The 20,258-nt window shown below is 38.8% G+C and overlaps 2 protein-coding genes across 2 annotated transcripts in view; one reads left to right on the forward strand and one right to left on the reverse strand.

Moving 5' to 3' along the window:
- The window catches only part of LOC143290580 (cullin-1-like), a 35,837-nt gene extending 33,259 nt beyond the window's left edge, over positions 1–2,578 (reverse strand). Inside the window, exon 1 of the mRNA XM_076600153.1 lies at positions 2,472–2,578. The gene's annotated coding sequence lies outside the window, so the exon portion shown is untranslated. The remainder of the gene's footprint in view (positions 1–2,471) is intronic.
- Positions 2,579–2,801: 223 nt separating this feature from the next.
- On the forward strand, positions 2,802–11,870 carry LOC143290582 (uncharacterized). Its single transcript, XM_076600159.1, has 5 exons — positions 2,802–2,907; positions 5,035–5,202; positions 6,536–6,627; positions 7,463–7,561; positions 9,094–11,870. The coding sequence occupies exons 1-5, from the start codon at positions 2,808–2,810 to the stop codon at positions 9,220–9,222; spliced, it is 588 nt and encodes a 195-aa protein (XP_076456274.1). The 5' UTR covers positions 2,802–2,807; the 3' UTR covers positions 9,223–11,870.
- Positions 11,871–20,258: the final 8,388 nt, after the last annotated feature.

Here is a 20,258-nt window from a genome sequence, read left to right on the forward strand (position 1 = left end):
GTGCTATATAAGCATCCATTATTATTATTATTATCATTATTATTATATTTATTGCACAATGACATTGATAATCTCAGTTTGTTTTATGTTAATAATAACTGAATTTCTTTTTATTTCATTTTCATAAGATACATGATCCAGTATTATTTCAACAAAGTTCATTTCTTTCAATGTTGGTAAAAAGTGTACTACAATTCATAAATGTAAATTTGTGTGTCACATTTTAATTCCCATGTAATAATGTACACACTAAAGATGTATGCATGAACATGCATTGATGATTGATGTTATTTATTGAATGTTAAGTATTGGAAGTGGAGGTCCTCCGAAGAAATCCGATTGCTTGTGTCAGACTTTTGTGCCCAGAATAAAGTACTTTAAGTCAGTGTCAAACATGTTACTGAGAAGTATGTCCCCACATTATCCATATAAAACATGGATATAAAATATAAAGGATTTACTTTATCAAACAACCAGTTTCAACAGTATTTAACCGATTTTAATTTTTGCCCCAAATCCCACTGTGTGATCAGCACTGAAGAATGATCTGTATAAATGTTTGTGAGACAGAAGAGGAGGGTGCAGTGAGTTCTACAATCTATCCATAATCTAAATACAGAAACAAATATCTCACAGTCGATGTCACAGAGTGAGATGGAATTTGGTGCTGGAACAGGAAGTAGATTTGTTGAAAAATATAGCTTATTAGGACTATCTCTAGTCCACGACCAAAGCAATAGGCTTTTAATCTGAAATTGAATTTGGATACTGATGTATTCTTAAGAATTTATTTTCTTACATGGGACTTATGGCAATTTTTAGTGCATAGCTGGAATAATAATAATAATAATAATAATAATAATGGATACTTATAATATTGCACACTATCCGGAAATCTGCTCTAGGTCCTTTATAAAAACACTTTTGTTTACATAACACATTACATCAATGTTACATACACACACCAAAATGTGACTACACACACACACACTAACACTACACACATACATTTTAACATACATATATGTACCTAACAGAATAATATCATTCCAGTATTAGTTGATGTTCTACTGATAAGTACCTACAGGAAAAACTTACCAGTCTTCAAGCTAGCAGTACTAGTTATATTCCAAAAGTCCAATGGCTGTCTATGGAAAACAAAGTTTAGCACACATTCTATTATTGCCTCTTGGTCTTAGTTAAATAAGTTCAATCATCAATGTGTATAAATTCACATTTTTGTCTTTATCCATTTTTTTTCCTTTTTATATAACCTCATATAATTACTAAATTTTCAAAAGCTGACAAAACAAAGGAGTAAGAAACCATGTATATATATAATAAGTTACACAAAGAACGCATGTTGGAGTTTCATTTTCACAATGATTATTACGACAGTTTAGTTATCAACGTTAATCCTTTGAAAAAAGGTAGCAATCATAAATAACACACTTATGTTATAAATTAGTTGTTCACTTCGATTCAGTTCACAATATATGAATTATGATGATGATTATGTGACTCTAGTCTTTGAACAAGTTCTAGAACAGTTGAAGTTATGTTATCATGGTTACTATTTGAGTATAATTCCAGTCACATTAACTCTATCATAATTTTAACCAAACCACTTGTTTAGAATTGAAACCACAACTTTTTTTCCCTAATATATGATGATGATTATGTGACTGTAGTCTTTGAACAAGTTCTAGAACAGTAGAAGTTATTTTATCATGGTTACTATTTGAGTATAATTCCAGTCACATTTACTCTGTCATAATTTCAACCAAACCACTTGTTTAGAATTGAAACCACAACTTTTTTTTTTCCAAACCATACCTTTTAACAATATGAATTTATGTACACCACTTAAAACTTCTTTATTGTTTGTTAACTTATTTACCTGTTAGGCAGTGGACTTCTGATTTTAATTTCGACCACAGAAATAAAGTGTGATGAATTAATTTCACGATCGTATGCCTGCTTTAAACTGAATGATCCCTTTATTTTCCATAAAAATTTACCTGTTTCTGGATTCTTTTATCAATTCTAACTCGTGTTTTGTCAAATTCGGGAACTGCTTTACAGTTACACCCATTTGTCACTATCGACTATGCTCACTAGTGCTTTGTGATCATCTCAAGATTCAGAAGAACGTGGACTCAGTTGCAGAAATCAAAGTATATATTTACCATACATACCCATACATTATTCTTTAGACGACCCAATTCTATTGACGGTTAACTTTAATATACCTAAACAAATTTCTACGGGAGTACGAACTAAATTACAGCAAGATACTCTGACAGACGATCTGATCACAATGCACAAGCAAAAATTGTGAGTCCAATCTAGACAATATGGCGGTCGTATTGGAACAACATAAGATGGAAAATACAGAATAACGGGCAAACTCACTTTCACTCACAAGAAAACGTCAACAAAATGTCTAAAAAGGAAAATCAATTACTTACGCACAAATGTTCTGAAATTGAAATCACTTTTGGCAAGGACAAAGCAGAAAAACCTAACGTGTTTCCACTGCTGAGTCAAATATGCCAAACGCTCTCAGTTGTCTGCCCTGATACAGGCGGCTCTATAGAACAGGAAACATAATGGAAATTTTTTTAAATACAAATTATTAAGTAATACAATATATTCCTTTAGGTAATTTCATTTTGGTTTTGCTGTTTTGTACTAAATTATTCACTACGTTGAAATTACTCATGTACTCTCAATAAACTATCTTGATTTTAAAAAAATGGAAATGCACTATTTTTCGATTAGTTTTTCTTTCTGGTCATGGTCACATGTGTTTGTTGATTTGCGCAAACGTCAGTCTACAAAAAGCCCGCACGGTTGGTCACCTTCTTCATCTGTGTCGCAACACATCAAGCCGAACTATGCCAGGTACGGATGGGGTACTGACAATCTTTCAATCAACAGTTTTCTTTCTGGTCACGTTATAGGTCTCTTGACACTGTGAATATCGTTTCCTGACATCTGATACGAGGCAAACGACTAAAAGTAAAGCAGTGAAAGGTCAACCCGACAGCAGTTGTAAAGTCGGGCCAAGTAGGCGGTCTGGTCAGTTGTGAAACGTTTGATGTTTCCGAGCATTTTTCTTTCAGAATTACTGTTTGAAGAGCATGTTTCTAACAGAGCTTCTTTGATGCATCACTGAAAGAATTTAAAGTATCTGATGTAAGGAGAATTGAGAACTTCATTGCGAAATGGTCTTTTTTGCTGGGCCTTGCCACATGAAACAGGAAGTAGGTGGTTTTGATGTAAGATTTGTTTTACAATATAGCCATAACATTAGTAATTGCGCGCTCTTATAAAAAAAAAAGTGTTCTTTTTGTATCAGAAGTCCTGATATCTGTGATCAGGCAAAAGCTGATAAAGCCTAAAAGCTGTGACATGATATGGTATCATATCAATATAATATTGTGAAAGGGTTTTGACTGTCAGGAAATCAGCCAGCTGAAATTATGACCACTCATTCTTCTTCTTTTTCTACTACAACTGCACTTTGTTTTGTAACCCAGGTCTGCAAGACAGTAGACAGTGATGTTTAGATGTACTGTAGGATGTTTGGCTGGTCACTGTCTCTCAGTAAAATTTGAAGAGCAGATCAGTCCATCTGGCTGACCTAAATGGGGCTGGAAGGCAGCTTGATAGGACAAACATGAAAATCGGTATGCCATAGCTGGCTGATGCCTTGAAGTAACCCATGTAGAATGAAATGGAACAGTTCAGAGAATGAAATAGGTCACATAGACTGATAGTTTTGGTTAAAATTGTGTATGTGTTTCAGATTAGCTGGGTTCCACCTTATTACACAGTTCTGAATCAACATAAGTTTCAGTGTATAACATCTCCGCTTTCTCTCTCTCTCTCTCCCTCTCTCTCTCTCTCACTGTCTCTCTCTCACTACTCCATAGAGATATTTTGCTAATTTTGTTGTTACTGTGCTTTTGAGACAAGTTGTTGGTTCAGCAATTGGTTTCATTCACTGTCTTTCTTAGTCAGGTCTGTAAAATCATTGTTTTGACGTGCTTATTGCTTCATCAGATACCTCATGAACTGAATGATCATTTCTTCCCAAAGCATTTTCGTTATTGTTGCCAGAGAGCACTTTTCAATATATCATCAGTGAAATCACCATTCATTTCTATCCAACCTAACTCGCTCATTCCTCTTTAAATAAAGTACTACCAAATATTGTTCTCCAGTGTTTGTGGCAGTTTACAGCGATTTTCATGAGGTCTATCAAAATGGCAAAAATGGGTCAAAACAATTTCCTGGGGTGTAACACAACTGCAGAATTTAAGTTTGCTCTGACATCACACGCATTTTAAACTATCCTACTTTTGAATTACAGGGGTGGTAGATTGCTTGGGTATCATCAGTGTTCAGTGTGAACAGTGATACTGAATGTGAAACAACCCAGTTTTGCACAGAACTTCGGAGGTTCTCTAAATCAGTTTGCTAACTGAGGGGGTTGTATCAATGCTTACAAAAGAATGGGATCTAGTCAAAGAGCATATCCAAGCCTTTTGTAAAGTGAAAAAGTGATTTTATGGTGACTGATTATTTAAATTCTGCAGGCTTACCTCTCTCTGGGAGTCAAAAGGGTAGAATCCAAGCACTGCCCTACAGTCCTGACATTTGCTTCCTCACACATTTCCTGGGTGCTACAACTGTTGACAGATAATATCTCCTTTACCCACCACTGGTCTGTTTGTATAAAGACTAACAAAAAGTATAGAATATACTATAGAACTACATATTTGGGTGATGTTCTTGGTCAGACTGACACAGTGACAGACCTGGTGAGAGTTTACACTCCATTAGTACAATAGTCTACTCTGAAATTATGCTCTCCTGACTCCCTGTTTACATCACATCAAGTTATAGTTGAAGTGACATTGGTGCGATAGAAATGAATGGTGATTTCATTGATGATATGTTGAAAAGTGCTCTCACTTTCACACTTACACAGTCCTTTTTTTTTTTTTTTTTTTTTTTTGCCAGGAAAGAAAGGCCCAGCTCCAGCCTACAGCAACAACCCTGCCACCCCCTCCTCACCACCATACCCAGTGCAACAAGGGCCTTCAGCACCCCCAATGGGGGCTCCCCCAGCCTACGCTCCTGCCCCTCCACCTGGTCATCAGAGCTACCCCCAGCAGCCTTACTACGCAGGTACCAAAATGAGTATGGTCATTAGGTGTACATGTCAGTACAGCAGCCAGAGATACTGTTCCAGTACTGATCTAAGTGTCATTGGGTCAGGTTCACATTGTACATTCACCACTGAATCAGTGATGTTGTTTTGTTATGTTATTATTACCAGCTTTGTCAGCATGCCTTGGTGTCTTAACAAATGTAATTGTAGCACTACCGGCAACCTGAAGTGTTAACACCATTTTGTCATCCAGTGTAGTGGTATGTTGATATTACCATTCAGCTATGTTAATATTACAATTCAGCACAGTGCAGAGCAGTTTGACGCTGAAATAAACCACATGATTTCCAGAGCCAGGTCTGCCTTTGGCTGACTGCTTGCCAGTGTATGGTAATGTTAAGTGATCAGCCTGCAAGTAAAACTGAAAGCCTACTGTGCAGCAGTGCTTTCTGTTTTGTATGGCAGTAAAATGCGGTTTATCCATGACACAATCAGCAGCTCAATCGCTTCCTCATGATCTTAAAAGAGCTTGAAAATCAAATGACAGGACAAGGAAGATATCTCTGGAGCTGATACACTATACGTCCACACATTCCTGTAGAGAGCTGAGACATGATGATCAGGTCATTATTGTCAGTCAGTGTGTCAGATGAGCTTATCCCTAAGCAACCCCTCTATGGTGAACTGCTACAGTGAAAGAGTGGAATTGGAGAACAGAAAAAGCATTTCAGGGACACTTTGAAGGCCTCCCTAACGTCTCTTGACATTGACACCACCAGCAGGGAAACCTTCACAGGACCACTTGGGATGGCACAGCCTTATCTACAAAGGGTGCCAGTCAGGCAAGGGAAAGTTCTCCACAAGTCCACAGCAGCCAGCACACAAGCTGAAATGCCCACACATCTGCCCAACATGTGCCAGGACCGACTGTATCCAAATTGAATTTTTATTGATCAGCCATCTTCAGACACATCGTCCAGTCAACCAACCACCCAATACAAATGCCAAGGTCTTCATCGACTATGATAGATGAACAGCTACACATATATATGTGATAATATTGCCACCCATCACTTTACAGGGCTGTTTGGCACATAGTGAACCAAAGAATGCAGGTACAAACTGCCTTTTTTTTAACCTCTGCTTCTCTTTTTTTTTTTCTTTTTGTTTTTTTGTTGTTGTTTTTTTGTTGGATGGTAGCTGGTTATTCAGCAGGTTAATTTGTGTACAGTGTTACTGTAGAAATTATAGATAATTGAGTAGAAATTTTACTGTTTTTTTCCAGTCACAAACACACTGACACAGATTCACACTTTGGTTTACCTTGATGGACCATGTTTTATGCTTCAGGTGGTGCAGTGCCCCAAGCCCCAGTTTACCCTCAGAACCAGTATGGACCACCCATTTATGGTCAGCAGGCCTACCCCGTGGCTCCGGCCATGGTGAGTTTGCTATGTAGCTGTGAGTAACAGACTGGTTCCCTGTTGTGAATGTGGCGTCAGCCAGGTGAAGGGATTGGTGCATGTTGCATGTCAGGCCAGTTTTGTGGTTGTGACAGGTGTGATAGCCAAGTGGTTAGAATCATACTGTGTATGTTAACACATATCTGTGCAGCATGCATGTCAAATAGCAGTTCATCTTATTTGAGTATATCGTACTGTATGCCACCATGTGTGACACCATACTCCATGTTTTGTTAAAGTATTCTCACAGCTGGATCTATTTTCAGTAAAATACTTGTCTTTTTCTTTCTTTGGTGGCCTCAGTTGCATGCAGGTTCATGGAGCACATGTACTGTATTTTAACGTATATATATTTATTCTCTTTTTTGTGTGTATGTTTGTGGATTGTTTAGCACTCTCCAGGTGGCTTTTTTTATAAATATATTTTATTTTAATGCAGTTTCTTGATGGGCTGGAAAAAACAAACAAGACAGATACTGAGATAGGCCATTCATATGCAGTTGCTTGTCTGTGTATATTTCATATATTTGTAAAGATTGGACAGTTTTGCAATATTTACTCTTGAAAGATTGTTTATGTGTTTTTGTGTTTTTTTAATTGCTGTTGAGTGTAGTATATGTTGCAATATGTGGTGTATGTGTGTGTGTGTCTCATTCTCTCTCTCTTCACTGCACCCCTTCATGCAGCCTTTATTGAATAATTTACATTCGTTCTTTCGTTCATTCTCTCTCTCTCTCTCTCTCTCTCTCTGTCATTCCTTTTGTATTATATGACTAATGATGATATACTTACTTGTCAATGTGTTTGACCTCAGACACAGCCCCTTTGTCCCCCTCCTGGGCAGCCCGTGGTAGTGCCAGGGCTCTTTGATGCTGGAGCACGTTTTGATGGAGGAGCACCAGCCAACATACCAGTGAGTAGCATTACTCTCTCCCCCTTCCGACACCCCACTTCCCCCCCACCCTCCAACTTCCCACTTCTATTCCCCTTGAAGATTTGTCAGGTTAGGATGGAAGCGTCTGAAATGTTGTGCATTTCAGATGGGCCTGTGTTTCTGTACTTCTGTCTGTGTACAGAATTCCAACAAAGAAAGCTGGGTTTACGGGGGAAAAAATACAGGGTTTTAGTCTGTTCATTTGTAGACTTCTTGGGAAGTTTCTGGTTTTGAATAGTCTTTCTAGGTAAGTATATCTCATTGACCAATTAGGATTGGATTGCATATACTATACCGTGACCCCCTGGTGCAGACTGGCAGGGTTCCAATTCCAATTCCTTAGGGTTTTTTCTTAGAACTATAGTTGGAAAATGATTTTGAGCGAGCTGAATAGTGAAACATAGGTTGCAAAAATTGAAACAGAAATAAAGATTATTTGCAATTTCCGAAGCAATATCCAAATATATGAGGGGTGCCACAGGTTATTAGTGAATTGTCCCTTTCTGACAATTTTGCCAGTGTCCTTTATTTATTTATTTCCTTTTTCAGTTTATCTTGATCAGTTGTACAACAGTCAGCTTGTTGATTATTAAGATGATATTTTGTTAGACTATGAACACATTAAGACAATATCATTTTTGAAGACTGTACTCATTTTTCTTTACTGATACTTCCACATTCTTGGCTGCAATCTGATATCTGTGCTTGGTTTTGAAATTTGTTGGGTTTTGTAACTGGAATGTTAAAAATGACGAATGTAAATTGTGTCAGGAATGTTGATAAAGGGAATGAGGGTTTAGTGCCTGTTGTGAAAGTAATCGTTGGTCTGAAGTGTCATAACTTTTCAACCTCACTCATGTCTCACATCCTGCCCCAAGCCGTCCCTACCACCCCATCCATCCATCTCCACACCCTTCCCAGTGTCTTACGCTCTGTACAGGAGACACAACATTACAGGCGCAATAGCCGAGTGGTTAAAGTGTGGGACTTTCAGTCTGAGGGTCCTGGGCTTCAATCTCAGTAATGGTGCCTGGTGGGTAAAGTAAAGGGTGGACATTTTTCCAGTCTCCCAGGTCAACATAATTATGTGCAGACTTGAACCCCCTTCGTGTGTATACGCACGCAGGAGATAAAACGCGCAAGTTAAAGATCATGTAATCCATATCAGCGTTTGGTGGGTTATGGAAACAAGAACATACCCAGCATGCACACTCCTGAAAATGGAGTATGGCTTCCTACATGGTGGGTTAAATAAACAAAAACGGTCATTCACGTAAAATGTTACATGTCTGTCTGTGTATGTGAGCGTGCCTGAAGTCTGGTTTAATGACACAGGAAACGAATGATGAGCACCCAATGGCAGCCATCAGTCGGCTCTACCTAGGTAGGCAGCCTGTTGTGCAAATGACCCCAGGTTTGTAAAGTGCTTAGAGCATAGTGTCTGACCAAGGATAGGCACTAAAAAGTATCTATATCATTCATTCATTCAAATGGACCATTGTATTTTTCAGCCTCCCCCACCAGGCTGTCCCCCTAATGCCGCCCAGATGGCAGCCATGCAAGGCCACACGGTGGTGGGAACTCAGCAGCGGAGCAACTTCTGGACTGACGGTTCTGGGGGTGGCATGTCTTTCTGGTAGAGGGCTTTTTACCAGCACCGCTGCTCTCTGTCTCTCTCACCTGGCAGGCAGATAGTAATTATCCAGTGGGGACAATTGTCAAGAGAGAACATGTGAAACAATGGACACGCACCAGGTGTATATATGTAAAATCTTGCCTGAGAAAATGTTGTTGAAGGGAATATCCAGAACAACAGAAGTCTTTGTCATCATTGGGGGAGAAATATTCCTTTGAATTAACAATTTTCAGGCTTTTTGTTTGTTTGTTTTTTCCTCAAAAAAACAAAATAAAAAATAGAAAAAATATAGTAACTGTGAGCATGATTGAAAAAAAAGTGAAAAAATAAGAAAAATGACATAATGATTATAATTTATATAATAAAAGCAATTTAAGAAAAGGGGAGGAATTTGAAGAATGCACAAGAAAGTGCATCATTGTTTCAAATAAAGATGACAATCTGGAATCAAAAGTGAATGAAAAGAAGAGAGACCCTTGTTACTGAACTCAACAAACAATGGGATCAGTTCTGATGGATTTGAAAAGTACCTGCTGCTGTTGTGATTGTTTGTGCCAGTGTACAGTTTGTGTCAAAGCCTACATAATTTTTTGTTGTTGTTGATTTGTTATTGTTTTTTTGTCAATCTTCATATCTGTATTGTATAGAGTCATCCTTTTGATTAAATATTCTGCTTTTTTCTTTTTCTTTTCTTTTTTTTGCTTCTGTTTTTCTCAGTATATTTGTTGTAAAGTTGTAAATATATCGTTATTGTGATCATAATCGGATTTACTTTTGGTTATAATTGATTGTGTATTTATTTTTGTATATTTCCATGGGAGCCTAATGCATGTCACTGATTTGCACAAATAGCATAAAAGTCTATCCAACATTCTTCTGTCGGTGGTGATGATGTGTACACACAAGTTTTGCTCCTCTTAAAGTGTTGCCGTTTTACATCCTGGCTCAGTCTCTGTGCTCAAATTGTGGAAAGACTGGTAAGTTTGTCCTCAGGGATAGGGATTTGACTTATATCTTTCACTTCTGTGTTCACACATACACGCACACCTTTTCTTTCTGTGTTCACGAGAAGAGATGAAGGGGGAAAATGGATGTTGTTTTTCTGTCTCAAGAATTCATGCTGCACTGCTGCCTTGATTCTTTCTTCTTTCACTGTTGGATTGGATGCCAAATTCAGGAAAGATTGATGGTCAGTTCTTGGATATGTATGCATTCTGTGGTAGAGAGGGGGAGGGGGTTGTGATGTGTCACTGCTCTCAGAAGCCTCAAGACCATGGTTTGATTTGATTTGATTGGTTCATTCCTCTCCCTGCCACTCTTCACCAGTGTGCCAACAAGTCTGTTGTCTCTCCTGGATCTGGTATCTCCAGTTTAAGACCGTCTCTTGGCAAATGTTTCACCATGACAGCAAGAAAAGAATAGGGTCATAGCCGAGGCACTTTTAGTGTTGTGTACTTTATTTGATGAGAAATGGCACCAAATTTGCAGTTAAAAAGAAAAAAAAAAATATATATATATATATATATATAACAAATCTCTGGTTCATTTTCCTCCAAACAAGGTAGGGAAGATCAAGAGCTTTTTGGTGGGTCTTTTTTTTTGTCATTTGTTTGGGAAAGACAATGCATCACCCAAGGAACCGTTCATTTGGTTTTGTATTACTTCTTGATTCTTCCGTCCTTTGAAGTTAAAGCGATCAAATGACAGTGAGATCAGGGGAGTGTGTGTGTGACCAGATTTGACCACAGGGCTTTCATACTGCAAGGCAGCTGTGTTGTCTTTAGCTTGGGCACAGCGTTTCAAGTTTGAAGTTTGAGTTCAGGATGTGGGAGATGTTTGTGTTCTTTCTTTGTGCTTCCTCACAAATTCCGTCAAGTCTGTACTCTCGTCTGTTCTCTATGTGTGGTTTGTTGTGTACAAGTGTTGAAGAAATTAAGAAAAGATTGACCAAGGCACAAAAAGTTTGAAGTGGTGGGTTTGAAGAGGGGTCTGAGAACCATAGATATTTAGCTTCTTGGGGTGAGGAGGGTGGGTGTGTTTACAACTTCATACCATTTTTGGTTTTTTTTCATCTTATAACTAAACTTGAAAATGCATGTTTTCCTAACCTATGTTGGTATTGAAAATGTTAAAGATACTGTGCAGTCTATTGCACACACACACACACACTAAAGCACATGGTTGAACACATATACACTACAAGTGTCGTGACACACAGTCACAGGCATACAACTACATACTTTTTCAGGCTTAGGTTGGTTTCCGTAAATGTCGTCAAACAAATCTGTTTCATTAGGATACAAACACTTTGTTGATTTGTGTAGAATTGTTTTCAGAAAAGTGATGTTAGACCAGCAGCTTTGGTTTCAACAGCACTGTCTGTTGTGCAGGTGCTGTGTTGTTATTTTGTGGGGGTGGTGTTGTTGTTTTTTTGTAAAATTTATTGGCCCTTCTATTGAGGTTTTCTGAAATTCTGCTGTGCAGAGCTGTGTTTTCACTGCTGTACACTGTGATTTGGACAGGCGCTTTTTTTCTCTTTTTTTATTTCTATCATCATCATATTAAAACTTTGTTTTGTATAAATGCAATTGAAAATCCTGTGGCTGTCATGTCTGATAAAACATATATGTAATATATATACACACACAAGAATGACTGATGTGTTGGTGTTTGCTGGATGGAAATGTTTGCTATGCTATTAGTGCATATGTTTGGCCACTACAGATTCAGTTTCAAAGACTTCTTTTCCTTTCCCTCTCTCTCCCACTCTTTATTTACTTATTTCGTTGTTGATGTGGCATGGCACATAATATGGTCCAGTCCACATGCTGTCACAGCTTGAAACTGAAACTGATTCTCTCTCTCTCTCTCCTTCTCAGCCCACACTCAGAAGAACACACACTGATCAAGGATACCACCCACTGTGCCCACCATTGACAACACCAGTCATCAAAAAACTTATTGATATCACATGCAGGAAAAAGCTGCCCACTAGATGAAATGCTACCAGTTAAATGGTGTGGTTGCCAGTTTTATCATTTATTGGGTATGTTTTAGTATTTGATACTATTCTGGGTGTGTGTCACTTTTCATTTTTTCTTTGTCTTTTCTTGGTCTGGAAAAGTTTCAGCATAATTTTTTTTTTTAATTTTCGGCCCTGCATATTGCTTCTTCAGTCAACCAGGATGAAAGCAACAGTCAATAATACACTCTGCCAAATATGTATTATTATATATGGTGTTTTCCAGAATAGTGACAGTTTATCTATAGTGACTTATTACACTGTTGGCTGACTTTCTAAAACTATTTCTTTACTTTCAACTGCTTTGAAGTATTGGCACTTGTTCCAGTTTCTCTACCTTATCATCGTTGAGACTTATGTCATCATCATGGTCCGTACTGCAAAAGCAAAGACTCTATTCTACTTTTTTTTTCCATCAAGTGAATCGTTAATTTTTATTATTGGTGTATCATGATAATAGCCCCAAGAAGAACAAAATATTTTCATGACATATATATTAATTGTAAGATATTTTGTAATACAACAGTGATCAAATAGATGAAATTGAAATGGTTTCAGATTTGGGTTCATTATCATGTTCCTGTAACAAATTCTGTGCTAATGAACATGGGATTTGGGTTTGAATAAGAGATTGAATGAACACAATCCTGTGTTACTTACGGGAATGTGATAATGTACAAAAATTTTGGACACAGTTCGTAAGCTATTTAAAAGGAAAGTGTTTAAATTGTGATAGACTTGCTCTCAGTCATGTATTGGTGCGTCTTGGATTTGACAATTAAACACAAGCTGATGGATGCTTTTCACATATTTTATTGATAGTTACATTCTTTGAAAACAAATGTTGAATAAACAAGGTAAAGCCAACACTGTAAATGTTTATAAAAGACATCAAACATGCCTACAAAATCAACAAGTATGTTTTTAGAATAACTGTACAATTCAACAAATTTATGCAGAAGTGGGTATCATTCATATGCATTGTACAGTCTGAACTTTGATATGAAATAAATGAAAAATTAGGAGAAATATAAGCTTGAAATTTCCTTCTTTGTTATTGTGAAATAAATATCTGTTGTACAGATACAAAGCAATGTCATATGACAGTTTACATTCATCAAATCAATTGAATCAAATTTGGTCAAAACAACTTTGGTAGGAACCAAATCACTGTCCATGTGGATAAAACAGTTCTGTTTTGACTGTTCGCTCGGTCAAGGTCACATCCCCTCAGAACGCTTGAGTTACAAAATCCTTCAATTTTGTTGCGTTCAACAAACAGCTTCTAGGGGGAAATGCAAGCAAAGTGTTGACTTGATTCGTGACCTTTACCTAGGTCGGGAATTTTTTAAAAAAATACCGTATCTGTCTGAATATGAAAATTGTAAGAAAACCAGCAAAAGTATTGCAAAATTAGTCTCAAAAAGGCAAGAAATCAGAAAATAAGCAAAGATTATTCACTTACTAATGATGTATACGTAAACGCATGCTGACCTGGTATTTTGTCTTTGTCATCCAGGTGATGACAGTTTGTTGGACGTGGATTACAGGATCTTTAATCAGCTTGCCTGTTCGTTCTCCTTCATGCACGAAGGGGGTTCATACACTAGCAGGTCTGCTCATATATGTTGATGCGGGAGATCAGAAAAATCTCTACTCTTAACCCATCAGTCATTGTGACCAGTATTCGAACACGGTACCCTTAGACTGAAAGTCCCGACACTTTAGCCACTCTGCTGATGGGTGCAACAGCCGAGTGGTTACAGGGTTGGACTTTCAATTGGAGGGTCCTGGGTTCGAATCATGGTGACGGTGCCTGGTGGGTTGAAGGGTGGAGATTTTTACTATTTCCCAGGTCAACATATGTGCAGACCTGCTAGTGCCTGAACCCACTTTGTGTGTATACGCAAGCAGAAGATCAAATACGCATGTTAAAGATCCTGTAATCCATGTCAGCATTCGGTGGGTTATGGAAACAAGAACATATCCCAGCATGCACACCCCCGAAAGTGGAGTATGGCTGCCTACACAGCAGGGTAAAAACGGTCGTACACGTAAAAGCCCGCTCGTGTGCATACAAGTGAACGTGGGAGTTGCAGCCCACGAACGCAGAAGAAGAAGAAGCCACTCTGCTGTTGTGTCCATCATTCAATTGGTAATGACACAACTGTTACTGTAAATGTCAGAAAGCCAAGCTAATATTTGTGTCCATCATTCAGCTGGTAATGACACAACTGTTTCTGCAAATGTCAGAAAGCCAAGCTAATATTTGTGTCCATCATTCAGCTGGTAATGACACAACTGTTACTGTAAATGTCAGAAAGCCAAGCTAATATTTGTGTCCATCATTCAGCTGGTAATGACACAACTGTTTCTGCAAATGTCAGAAAGCCACAGCTAGGTAATGACACAACTGTTACTGCAAATGTCAGAAAGCCAAGCTAATATTTGTGTCCATCATTCAGCTGGTAATGACACAACTGTTAAATGTCAGAAAGCCAAGCTAATATTTGTGTCCATCATTCAGCTGGTAATGACACAACTGTTACTGTAAATGTCAGAAAGCCAAGCTAATATTTCATCAGCCAGTTTCTTTGAACAAATCTGTCTTTGTAATATGTCAGATGTTTGCACAATAACTTAAGCATGCAAGCCATTAACTTGAGGTTTGGTCTTTTCTTTCTTTCTTTGTGTTTTTTCATACTTAAAAAGTTCTCACGAAAATTAATACAGAAGACAAAAAGCTTTATCTGTAGAATATACAAAAAATATACACTAACTTGTCCAGCAATAAACAAGAAGTTCAGTTCAATTCATTTACTCAAGGAGGTGTCACAGCGTTCAGACAAATCAATAAACGCTACACCACATCTGCAGAGCAGACGTTTGACCAGCAGCATAACCCAACATGCTTAGTTAGACGTTGAGGAAAAATAAGAAAAAAGATACATAAACAAATCAACAGATGTGTTCAATTTAATGAATAGATTAGAATAGATAAATAAATCAATCTAAAAATGAAATAAATATAGGTAAGCAAATAGATAAAGAAATAAAATGAAACAAGCGTAAAACAAGAAGACATTATGAATGAAAATACATCCATACAGTCGTGTCTTCAATGAAAAAAAGGGAGGATTTACTCAGCATTATTTTATTTGCTGAGTAAACTAGACTTGCCAGCTGATCATGCAAATAAAAAAAATATATCATGTCAAAAGCCATTGACAAGATGAAGATCTCAACCAATTTGTACAGAACACAGATTTTGTTATTGTCTTCAAGATTGTTGAAATTCACATGTGGTATGAAAAACACACAAATACTTGACAATCACAGGAAGAGGGTAAGTACGTTTTGTGTGTGTGTGAAAAAAAGAAGAAATGATCACAGTAAAAATATGGAATGATACAGAGTACAGTATCACCAGTTCATAATAAACAGGTATTTTACATGTATAGAAAATCTACCCAGACAAGCATGAAATTGAAAATAATATGAAAGATTCATATGTACAACCATGTGATAAGTTGGCATATGTTGGATTTGCTTTGCTACTGTGAATATGTAATTTATCAAAACAATGGGATCCGTTCTCTTACAGCTATTTCAAGGGTAAAGATGATAGCTCCATAGCCTTTTACAACCCCAAGCGCGGTGAATTCATATTCTCTGTATATGATGAACACTTAAACCCCTTCAGTGTAAAAGCACGTATCATTGATTGATGACGTCTTCACTATAAGGGAAATAACTCTGGAAGGCTGAACATTCATACAGTCTAACCAGACTGGTTATCTCCGGGCCGTTTTCTTAGTTTTGGGCTTACTGTTTTGGATATTGTTTTATGACTCGAAACACCACTTTCTACTGTTTCCCCCCGGCACTGAAGTTATAGTCCAACGCCCTATTCTGCCACAGCACTCCCATTACTGCTATTCTAATACTAACAAAACCAGACAGAGCCCTTATCTATCCTTGACTACCAATCAAAAATGTGAAAACGTGGTGGACCAACAAGAATTCCTTACCACCTTAGCAAGTGTTACGGAGAAGAATCAAACGTGTATTTCTTTTACAACACTTATGAAGATTTCACACACACATAATTTGGTCATTGTCATTTCCAAACAGACCCCTCTTCATTTCTGTTACGAATTAACACCCCACCCAAAACAACAACAACAAAAAACAACACATTCACTAACACCTTTAAAGTGCAATGAAGAGAAAGGGTTCATTGTCATTTCCAAACAGACCCCTCTTCATTTCTGTTACGAATTAACACCCCACCCAAAACAACAACAAACACATTCACTAACACCTTTAAGGTGCAATGAAGAGAAAGGGTTCATTGTCATTTCCAAACAGACCCCTCTTCATTTCTGTTACGAATTAACACCCCACCCAAAACAACAACAACAAAAAACAACACATTCACTAACACCTTTAAGGTGCAATGAAGAGAAAGGGTTCATTGTCATTTCCAAACAGACCCCTCTTCATTTCTGTTACGAATTAACACCCCACCCAAAACAACAACAACAAAAAACAACACATTCACTAACACCTTTAAAGTGCAATGAAGAGAAAGGGTTCATTGTCATTTCCAAACAGACCCCTCTTCATTTCTGTTACGAATTAACACCCCACCCAAAACAACAACAACAAAAAACAACACATTCACTAACACCTTTAAGGTGCAATGAAGAGAAAGGGTTCATGAACATATGTGATGAGTGTGTTCAAGCTCATGACTGGAAATAGTTCTGGAACACTCGAGAATTCAGTATTTGAAAACTGAACAGGACGCTTTTCATGCTTCGGAGTGTTAGGAATGAATTGTTTTTGTGGGGTTTTTTTTTTTTTTGGGGGGGGGGGTTGTTTTTTTGTTTTTGTTTTTGTTTTGTTGTTGTTGTTGTTGTTTAGAAGAAAAAAATCACACTTTTTTTGTTCCCAGTGTAGTTTCATCAGCGTATCGCGGATCAGACAATGAAAAATGACTCCAACATCAAAACATTTCTTATAGTTTTCTCAGGTATCCAAGATCGTGTTTGCTGCCCGGATGCAAACAGATATGCCAGACAGACCGACACTACATGTATGTGCAAATGTTTCACTGAGTGTCAAACAAACAAACAAAACACGCTTTTCTATGTCTCAGGTGGCAACAACAAAACATTTTATTTACAAGCAGAAGAAAATACTGCCCTGGAAACAATGGTGTGTCACAAACAGTGTGTGTGTTTTTAGGATATATATATATATATATCTAATGATTGTGAACACTCAAGAGACACGGAAAAAATGTGTTTTTGGGGAACTGGGAATTTCTTCACTTTTCTTCACCGTGCTGTGGTACAGTGTTAAAAATTTCCTTCATGTGTGTGTGTATATGTGCAAATTTTTCGTGTTAATGTGTGTGTGCGTGCGCGTGCGTCCCCTTCGATTTAACGTTTATTAACGCATTAGCCAAGGAGAGGAATCCACCTGACGCATATCACTCGTGGTACTGAACGGACGGTATTCACGGCAGTGTGACTGAATTTTGGACAAGGATTTTGGACCTTATAAAATGAGATTCGATCGATGGAGGAATCGAAAACATCAAGTGCCTGTCCTGAAACCACTTCAACGACACTGAGCTGGGAACAGAGAGCGGGCCTGAGTATGGCCTGAATACAGAGACACTGACATCACTGCAGAGGACGCAAAGCCAGGGAAGCATGCAGCTGAGGACACTGACTCACTACATAAGCAAAACGCTTACCATAAATTTGCAGAACTTACAGTCCAACTGACTGTACAGGGCCATATCAGAACTGCCCAACTTAATAAATTAATGAAAAAAACAAAAAAAAAAACCAAACAGCATCAAACACAAAACTGTCACATCAGAAATACATGCACACACACACACACACACACACACACACACACACATGCGCGCGCGCGCATGCACGTACGCACGCACACACACACACAGAGAAAAAAACTGACTCACTTCGTGACATATTATTTCAACCATAAAGCTCCCGCAAGGCATACAACAGTAGATGGTGCTGACAACGTCAGCCCTTCAAAATACATGAAAAAAACAACAAAAAAACCCAGCAAATAAATCGGTAGAATGGACAGCTAGTGCCCACCCCACTGTTTACAACATCACCACTTAATCGCCAGAGCAGAACAACATATATGATACATCAAAGACTGCGGAAATGGAAAGAAAAAAAAGTGTCATGGTTTGCTGGAAAAAAAAGGGGGGGGGGGGGTGGACTGAGAAAGGAGAGGGGGTGCGGAGGGCGGGGGGTGGGGGGGGGGGGAGAAGACATTAATGAAAGAAGAAAACAGAAATGGACACAAACTGTACAACTTACGAAAGTGCGCGTGACGCCCACATGTTAAGTGTCAAATGCCACGCCTCACATCCACATCCAGATAATTATTGTTACGTGGTGTCGTGCTGTTTTCAGGAGATTGTTTCCAGACAGCGAAAGCTATTGGTAGAACAATCTTCTTTCTTTAGAAAAAAACAACAACAACAAACAAACAAACAAAATAAAACGGGGAATGTCCACCTGGGAGCTGGGGACCTGTCTAACACCGCTCTGAAAGGAAAGCTATTGGTATAACAATCTTCATTCTTTAGAAAACAAAACAAACCATAACATAAACAAAAAAACACACACAAAAAACACGGGGAATACCAACCTGGGAGCTGGGGGCCTAACACCGCACTGAAGGGAAAGCTATTGGTATAACAATCTTCTCTCTTTGGAAAAAACAACAACAAAAAACCCGGGGAATATCAACCTGGGAACTGGGGACCATTCTAACACCGAGCTGAAGGGAAAGCTATTGGTATAACAATCTTCTTTCTTAAGAAAAAAAAAACCCCAAAAACCCCGGGAATACCAACCTGGGAGCTGGGGACCTGTCTAACACCGCACTGAAGGGAAAGCTATTGGTATAACAATCTTCTTTCTTAAGAAAAAAAAACCCCAAAAAACCCCCCGGGAATACCAACCTGGGAGCTGGGGGCCTAACACCGCACTGAAGGGAAAGCTATTGGTATAACAATCTTCATTCGTTAGGAAAAACAAAAAACAAAACAAAAACACGGGGAAAATCAGCCTAGGAGGCTGGGGACCAAACACCGCACTGAAGGGAAAGCTATTGGTATAACAATCTTCTTTCTTTGGGAAAAAAAAAAACCCACGGGGAATATCAACCTGGGAGCTGGGGACCTGTCTAGCACCGAGCAGACGCCAAAGACAGGGTGTAAAGATAGGGTGGAGACTACGGACGTGAGCCCGTGGTTCACTCATAACATTTTGACTGCGTGCAAAGCTGACACTCCATCACCAACTGACACTCCACCACCAACTGACACTCCACTGATCAACAACTGACACTCCACCACCTGCTGACACTCCACTGATCAACAACTGACACTCCACCACCTGCTGACACTCCACTGACCAACTGACACTCCACCACCTGCTGACACTCCACTGACCAACAACTGACACTCCACCAACTGACACTCCACCACCCGCTGACCATGACACTACCACTGATCAACTACATAAACGTTCCGGGTGGACCATAACACTACTATTGATCAACTACCTAAACGTCCCAGTCACATTCCGCGACATGGACGGGTAGGCTATCGGACCCGACCAGTAACTGCAGACAGTTTGTCGGAGACGCTCCTGGAGAGAGACAGACACAGAGAGAGACAGAGACAGACAGACAGACAGAGGCAGAGACAGGGAGAGAGAGTGAGAGAGAGACAGAGACAGAGAGAGACAGAGAGAGAGAAAGAGAGACAGACAGAGACAGACAGACAGAGAGAGGCAGAGAGGGGCGTTGGGGGTTGGACCGTAACACTAGTACTGATCAACCTCATACCAATCAGAACCCGCGACGTGTACGGGTAGGCTGTTGTACCCGACCAGAAACAGCAGACAGTTTGTCGGAGACGCTCCTGGAGAGAGACAGACAGAGAC

Source organism: Babylonia areolata, chromosome 15 (assembly GCF_041734735.1).
Source record: "Babylonia areolata isolate BAREFJ2019XMU chromosome 15, ASM4173473v1, whole genome shotgun sequence".
In the NCBI taxonomy this organism is placed as follows: Eukaryota; Metazoa; Mollusca; class Gastropoda; order Neogastropoda; family Buccinidae; genus Babylonia; species Babylonia areolata.

What these genes read in the sequence shown, in the direction of transcription:
- LOC143290582 (XM_076600159.1), top strand. Translation starts at nt 2,808, where the DNA reads ATGTGTTTGTTGATTTGCGCAAACGTCAGTCTACAAAAAGCCCGCACG. An exon ending in CCAGCAGCCTTACTACGCAG is followed by an intron (nt 5,203 to 6,535) that starts GTACCAAAATGA and finishes TTTATGCTTCAG; the next exon opens with GTGGTGCAGTGCCCCAAGCC. An exon ending in GAGCACCAGCCAACATACCA is followed by an intron (nt 7,562 to 9,093) that starts GTGAGTAGCATT and finishes TGTATTTTTCAG; the next exon opens with CCTCCCCCACCAGGCTGTCC.